We start from the raw sequence: 7,572 nt of genomic DNA, 5'->3' as shown, positions 1-7,572 counted from the left end.
TTCTGTACTTTATGCAACAGGAAAACAAACCAGCCAAATTTGACCGGTAAGAAAATTGAACTTTAACTTAATCTGAAGTTAAATAGTTTATAATTCCTCTTTGGCACTTTCTTTTCCACCTGGTTACTGAATATTCAGTTATCTCGTCCAGAGAGTGGGATGGAAAGTCCTGCTGTTGAAGGAGAGTGAAAACAAAAAGAGCCGTCTTCTTTTTTCAACAGATCAGGTTTGATCAGATTTAAGATGCTTATAGTTGTTGGGCTTCTTTGCAAAATGTTCCCGTTCTGCTTATTGAAGATCGAGACCATATTTTTAGATTGAACTCGTCACCACTTTTTGGTCCCTCTCACTTTGTGCTCATTGTCAGCTACAGGAACATAAAGTGCACTTTTATGATTGGTGGATTCAGCAAATGTTCAGTTTTGGTCAGAAGTGAAGGTTCAATGTTGACTTTTCCTTTTTATTTTTTGAAGTATTTCATGATTGGATTGTAAAAGGTGTTGCATTGCTTTTTGTATTTTTTTTTTCTTCTTTTTAATTTGATGAAAGCCGTTATTGTCTGTGTCAGACTGAGAATTGGGCTGTGGGTTGGCGACCTGTACCGGCATGCTAAGAAGCCCAAAATGGCACAAGTGCTGTGACAGCTCTGGTCTTCTTTCTCCCACCCTGATCCAGGGTGCTGTCACCCGTTTCCAAGACAAAACTTTGAAGTCATTCAGTGTCTCGAATAAATTACTCTATTTTGATATTGGACAAAAACTTGCCTTTGTGTCCTAAACCCTTTTTTTTTTTTTTTTTTTAGCTCAGTCGTTTTACATAAAAACAAGACTTTTCTGTCTACAGTTTTCTTCAACAACTCATTACAACAAAAAATTATATAATTAACATAAAACATGGGGGAAAAAAACTCACAGTTTGATGTACAAAAACCTTGTTCTGAAATCATTATTAGCTTATGCTTGTAGTTTCTTTGTTAAAGCAATAGTTCAGACTTTTTCAACTGGGGTTGCGCTTATTTTAACAACCACAGTTTTGGGAACTAGTTTAATTTTGACTGGATTGGTTGATTTAAAATGAGAGCAATAAACTTGTTTTTTTTTTTTTTTTTAGTAGCTGTTTTCAGATTAGCTCAGTAATCTGGTCAAGATTAAACTTGTTTCCCTAAACTGAAGTCCAAAAACATCTATAACAGGTAAGATATTGTTTGTAAAGTTTCCACAGAACCTTTAAAAGATCTGAACTATCACTTTAGGATGTGGTACACTTAATATGATGCAAGAAAGTCAAGCCTTTACAGTTCAGTTTGTAACCACAGATAAAGTCCTAACAGCTTAGTGTTCCTGGAAAGGTTTAGCTGATGGGTCTGAACATTTTTAATGTTTATAAAGAAATGAAAAGGAGAATCAGACTAATCCTGTAACTCCGGCTGTTAAAGTCAAGGATGAAAACTGAAAGAGCGAAGCAGGGAGTTGGGTTGTCGACGGGCCCAGCTAGCGCCTCACAGAGTTCTCCAAGGACTCTCCGTCAGCGTCTACGTCCCCTCGTAGCTCGCTGGAAATCTGGATTTCAACTGTACTTGACTCTGAACCTAGCAAGACGAAATAAGGGGAGATTACTGGGCGTTACTGCAGACACCATTAAAATGTTACTGATGAGTTTCCTGACAAACTCTCAAAAAGATATACAGGTGCTGGTCATAAAATTAGAATATCATGAAAAAGTTGATTTATTTCAGAAATTCCATTCAAAAAGTGAAACTTGTATATTAAATTAATTCATTATACACATACTGATATATTTAAAATGTTTATTTCTTTTGTTGATGATTATAACTGACAACTAATGAAAACCTCAAATTCAGTATCTCAGAAAATTAAAATATTGTGAAAAAGTTCAGTATTGAAGACACCTGGTGTCACACTAGTGAGTTCATTGACTCAAAACACTTGAAAATGCCTTTAAATGGTCTCAGTCTAGTTCTGTTGGCTACACAATCATGGGGAAGACTTGACAGTTGTCCTAAATACGACTATTGCACAAGGAGGGCAAGACACAAAAGGTCATTGCTAAAGAGGCTGGCTGTTCACAGAGCTCTGTGTCCAAGCACATTAATAGAGAGGTGAAGGGAAGGAAACCATGTGGTAGAAAAATGTGTACAAGCAATAAGGATAACCGCACCCTGGAGAGGATTGTGAAACAAAACCCATTCCAAAATGTTGAGGAGATTCACAAAGAGTGGACTGCAGCTGGTGTTGGTGCTTCAAGAACCACCTTGCACAGACCTATGCAAGACAAGGGGTTCAGCTGTCGCACTCCTTGTGTCAAGCCACTCTTGAACAAGAGACGGCGTCAGAAGTGTCTCGCCTGGGACTTCTGCTGAGAGGTCCAAAATTATGTTCTATGATGAAAGTAAATTTAACATTTCCTTCGGAAATCAAGGTCCCAGAGTCTGGAGGGAGAGAGGAGAGGCACAGAATCCACTTGGTTTGAGGTCCAGTGTGAAGTTTCTACAGTCCGTGATGGTTTGGGGCCATGCCATGTGCTGGTGTTGGTCCACTGTGTTTTCTGAGGTCCAAGGTCAGCGCAGTCATCTACCAGGAAATTTTAGAACCGCTTCCTGCTGCTGAACAACTTTATGAGGATGCAGATTTTATTTTCCAACAGGACCTGGCATCTGCACACAGTGCCAAAGCTACCAGTACCTGGTTTAAGGACCATGGTACCCCTGTTCTTAATTGGTCAGCAAACTTGCCTGATCCTAACCCCCATATCTATGTAATCTATGTGGTATTGTGAAGAGGAGGATGTGATACAGACCCAACAATTCAGAAGAGCTGAAGGTCACTATCAGAGCAACATGGGCTCTCATAACACCTGAGCAGTGATCGACTCTATGACACACAGCATTGCTGCAGTAATCCAGGCTAATGGAGCCCAACTAAGTATTGAGTGCTGTACATGCTGATACTTTTCATGTTCATACTTTTCAGTTGGTCAACATTTCTAAAAGTCATTTTATTTTATTTTATTGGTCGTAAGTAATGTTCTGAGATAATGAATTTGGGGTTTTCATTAGTTGTCAGTTATAATCATCAACAATAAAAGAAAGAAACATTTGAAATATATCGGTCTGTATGTAATGAATGAATATAATATACAAGTTTCACTTTTTGAATGGATTTACTGAAATAAATCAACTTTTTCATGATATTCTAATTTTATGACCAGCACCTGTATTTGATTTGTTGCTGCAGTTGACAAAGATCGCTTTATAAATAAATGAAAACCATAAGTCTTTATAAGAATGACTTTATTTTTTAAATCCTTAATGTGGAGTAGTTGGTGACAAAACATTAGTTTTATTAATTACATGGACAAACAAAATGTTATAAATAAATGTTGAAATAATTACATTTCCCAGCAGTACATGCACATCAACATTCACCGTCGTGCTGGTTTATGAGGTATATCTTGCTCGAATGAATGCAGTAAAGAGTTTTAATAATTTTGGAAAGAAAAATGTATAAAAAAATCTTGACAATGCAAGTGAGAACAGTTCCTCCAACAAAGCCAATACTGTGTTGTTAAAAAGTGACCAATGTTCACGTTCCAATTGTCTTTAAAATTTTGGGCGTACCGGTAATCGTTTCTGACAATCAGGGAAACGACTTCGCTTTACATGTCGCATGTTTGGTTTTAATATTGACAGGAAATATAAAAACTAACCTTCATAAATATATGGATTATTGTATTAGACTAGATTAGTTTCATGCACTGAAATAGCAATACACTGGAACGGCTAACCACAGAGCAGTCTGCAAATGTGATGTTGTGCTGCCATCTTGGTAGGTGCTACGTGGTGTAATAGAATACATCCGACACAGACCGCACACATCTGCGTTAATACAAATAAAAAACAAGAAGCCCAATGTTTCATCATGAATTATACATATCAGAACATGAACGTAAAAGTTCTCAATGTCAGTACTGTGGAGTACCATAATATAATAATACAAAATTTTATGTGTTATCATTGTATGTTCCCATACAATGGTGACATTCATTCTCTGTATTTAACCCATCACACCAGGTGGAGCAGTGGGCGGTTATTTGGGTGCCTGGGGAGCAATTGTGTCTTGCTCAGATACACCACATGTGGGAGTGGCTGGGGATTGAGCCTGGGACTTTCGGTTCCCAGGTCAGCTGCCCTGCCTCTACCCCATCTCGGTCCCCAATATAAGACCTACAGTAAATATATTCAGAATTAGACACATGCCGTTTAATAAGTTTAAGTTCTTAGTCTGAGTGCAACTAATTAGAGATGCTGGTAGTAGAGCTTTTTGTTGGACTGAAGACATTTACTGGCTCAAAAGACTGATAGCTGTAGTGTTCTTACAGAACACTCTTCATCCTGTTTTCACAATACGGACGACATGTGTTGAAGTATCTAAGTTTATTTCTATGCATTAAAAAAGCACATGCAAGGAGTCAACGGATGGCTTTAACGTTACAACACACAATGGTATGCGTGCGTAGAACCTAGCAAGATGGCGGCCTGGGACCATTTCAGTGTGTTTCTCTTTCAGTGGTTTCAGGCAGCTGGGCATGTTTTTAGTTAACCTACTGCTCTGTGCTTGTCATGTGATTATCTGTGAGTGAAGTTTCTCAAAGCTCAAATCCCCAAACAGAAGGTCAGGGTTGCAACTGCACATACTGATAAAAATTACCCAGGAACAAAAACGTAGATCAGCTGTGGATTCAGATCCTAATCGAAATAGAAGATCTGCACTTTCATGCTTCTGTATTGTTTATTACAGATACAATCTTTCAGGGTTTACAAAGCAGGAGTCACTGACAACATGATGCGTTTCAGCATCACCAGCCCTGATAAACCGGCGTTCTCTTTGCATTGCTCACCGGCTGTTTACCTTCTGAGAGGACACTGATGGCGTCAGAGTGCTGCTGTCCGTTCCCCATTGAGTTTTTCTGGGCTTCCTGCACATGACTCTGGTAAAGCAGAGTTGTTCCCACCATCGGGTTTTGGCTGTTAGCCACGGAGGTAGAACCAGAGTCCCAGGCCAGCTCCCGGCTGCGCTGCAGGCTGAGGTCAACATCCAAGCCTGTCCAGCCGTGAAAGGCCAAAGTGTTGAGGAAAGCCTGCATGGGATTCAGGATGCCCTAAAAGAGGCAAAGTACAGATTCACTATAGGTGATTTAAAAAAAAAGAGGTGATTATCTGTATGAAGTTACCAACCATGATAAACCACGTGGTGAGAGCTGCGTTCCTGAGGTTTCTGAGGCTGCTGTCACTGATGTCTGTCTGCAGCTCCAGGTAGAAGAGGAGGCTCTCGTTGATGATGTTTGGCACCCAGCTGAAAAACCAACATTATAGAAAGTTACTTCTTCAGAATGGCACATTGATTTTTTTAAACTTTTTGATTAAACAATGTAAAACTTAGGGATGACTTCACCAATGATTTTTGAGTCCTGATTGAAGACCAAACTGTAGATTCTGTCAAAGACTCAAAGGGAGTTGGTTTTTTTTTTGCCTAGAACTTAGCAAGCTGACTAAAAAGTTACCATCTCCTGAAAGCTGGTGGTAAAAGGAAGTTTAGCAATCTGCTGCCATACTGCCTTCACAAAAAGAGGACAGGTGTGTTGAGAAAGGTTTAATCCACCCTTTCTTCCAATGATAAGAGTCGGAGCTTAAAATCTTGAGTGAATGTTTATGAGGCATTCACACTGTGATCCATTTGGCTTCCGTACATTTTTCGGCGGGTTTCTCATCCCGCAGTTTTTGAGCTATTTCAACAAATCACAAATCAAAACGTTCAGCTTTTTCAGGACAATCCTGCTGTGACTTTTGGTTTTGGTGCAACTTTAGCTTTTAGAAATATTTAGCCTTTTTTGCCACTTTTTTCCTCATTTTAGATGTGTTTACATTTTACTGCTCCTTTCACATTTTGTTCTGCTTCAGTTTCTTTGTGCAAATCTAAACTTTTTTCAGCTGTTTTGTGCTCCTTTCAGATTTTTTTCTGCTGACTACATTTTTGTGCTTCTTCTAACTTATTTCTGCTAATTTCAGCTTGCTATGCTCCTTTAAGCATATTTCTGCAAGTTTTAGCTTTTTCTGCTATTTCAGCCACTATTTAGTTGTTTTTATGCTAATTGTACATTTTTTTGCACACATTAAAATATTTTCAGTCTAATTCTGCAAAAAGGTGCTCTCTCCACTTCCTTCTGATAATTTAAGCTTATTTCTGCTTTTTTAGCTACTTTTCAGCTGTTTTTTTTTTGTGCTAATTTCTGCTTTTCCCAGACAATTTCCACTTTTTGTGCTCATTTCCGCTTCTTTCAGCCTAATTGGACAAACTTATGATCTCACCACTTTTTTATTTGCTAATTTAAGCTTATTCTACCTTTTCAGCTACCTTTTCATCTTTTCAGCTCTCCTTTTTAGCACCTTTTTAGCTAATTTCAGCAGTTTTTTGATAAATTCAAGATTGCTGTGGTATTTTTTGCAACTTTCAGCCAAATTAACTTCTTTCTGCTAATTTCAGCTTTTTCTGCCATTTCAGCTACTATTTAGCTGCTTTGTGCTAATTTTAACTTTTGCAATTAATTCCACATTTTTTAAGCTCAGTTCAACTCCTTCCACTTCCTTCTGATAATTTATTTTTTTTCTGCCTTTTCAGCTACTTTTCAACCATTTTTTGTTGCTAATTTCAGCCTTTTTATTTTTTTTTAGCAAACTTTCTAATATTTGTGCTAATTTCTGTTTATTTAAACCAAATTCAGCAAATAGGTTATTTCTGCTTTCTTCTGATACCTTAGGCTTGTTCTTCCATTTCACATGTAAGATTTTTTTTTAGCTAGCAGCACGGTGGCACAACTGGTAGAGCTGCTGCCTCTCAGCGAGCAGGTCCTTGGTTCAAACCCCGGTCCAGGGGCCTTTCTGGGTGGAGTTTGCATGTTCTCTCCGTGCATGCGTGGGTTTTCTCCGGGTACTCCGGTTTCCTCCCACAGACCAAAAACATGCATGTTAGGCTGATTGGTAACTCTAAATTGTCCCTAGGTGAGAGTGAATGATTGTTTGTCTCGTTTGTCTATGTGGCCCTGTGATGGACTTGCGACCCGTCCAGGGTGTACCCCGCCCCTCGCACAGTGATTGCTGGACATGGGCACCAGCGACCCCCGTGACCCAAAATGGAATAAGCGGGTAAAGAAAATGGATGGATGGATGGATTTTTTTTAGCTAATTTCAGCAGTTATTTTCTTTTAGCATGTTCAGTTCTTGTAAACGTGGGTATTATTTTAGGTATGTGTACACTTGTTGCTGGGTACATAATCAAGTGTACCAATGAGCCTAACATGCAACTTTCTGTTAAAAATGTATGTACTTGTAAAAAAAAATCTGTATCTATCTATCTATCTATCTATCTTTCTATCTATCTATCTATCTATCTATCTATCTATCTATCTATCTATCTATCTATCTATCTATCTATCTATCTATCTATCTATCTATCTATCTATCTATCTATCTATCTATCTATCTATCTATCTATCTAT

The 7,572-nt window shown here is 38.4% G+C and overlaps 1 protein-coding gene across 1 annotated transcript in view; it reads right to left on the bottom strand.

Moving 5' to 3' along the window:
* Positions 1–502: 502 nt before the first annotated feature.
* gpr143 (G protein-coupled receptor 143) overlaps positions 503–7,572 on the bottom strand; it is an 18,948-nt gene continuing 11,878 nt past the window's right edge. Inside the window, exons 7-9 of the mRNA XM_037687013.1 lie at positions 5,255–5,372; positions 4,929–5,178; positions 503–1,588 (exon numbers count right to left, since the gene is read on the bottom strand). Coding sequence (XP_037542941.1) covers positions 1,491–1,588; positions 4,929–5,178; positions 5,255–5,372 — 466 coding nt within the window. The 3' untranslated portion in view covers positions 503–1,490. The remainder of the gene's footprint in view (positions 1,589–4,928; positions 5,179–5,254; positions 5,373–7,572) is intronic.

Source organism: Nematolebias whitei, chromosome 13 (assembly GCF_014905685.2).
Source record: "Nematolebias whitei isolate Nwh7 chromosome 13, NemWhi1, whole genome shotgun sequence".
Classification (NCBI taxonomy): domain Eukaryota; kingdom Metazoa; phylum Chordata; class Actinopteri; order Cyprinodontiformes; family Rivulidae; genus Nematolebias; species Nematolebias whitei.
This window is presented reverse-complemented; position numbering and strand designations above follow the sequence as displayed.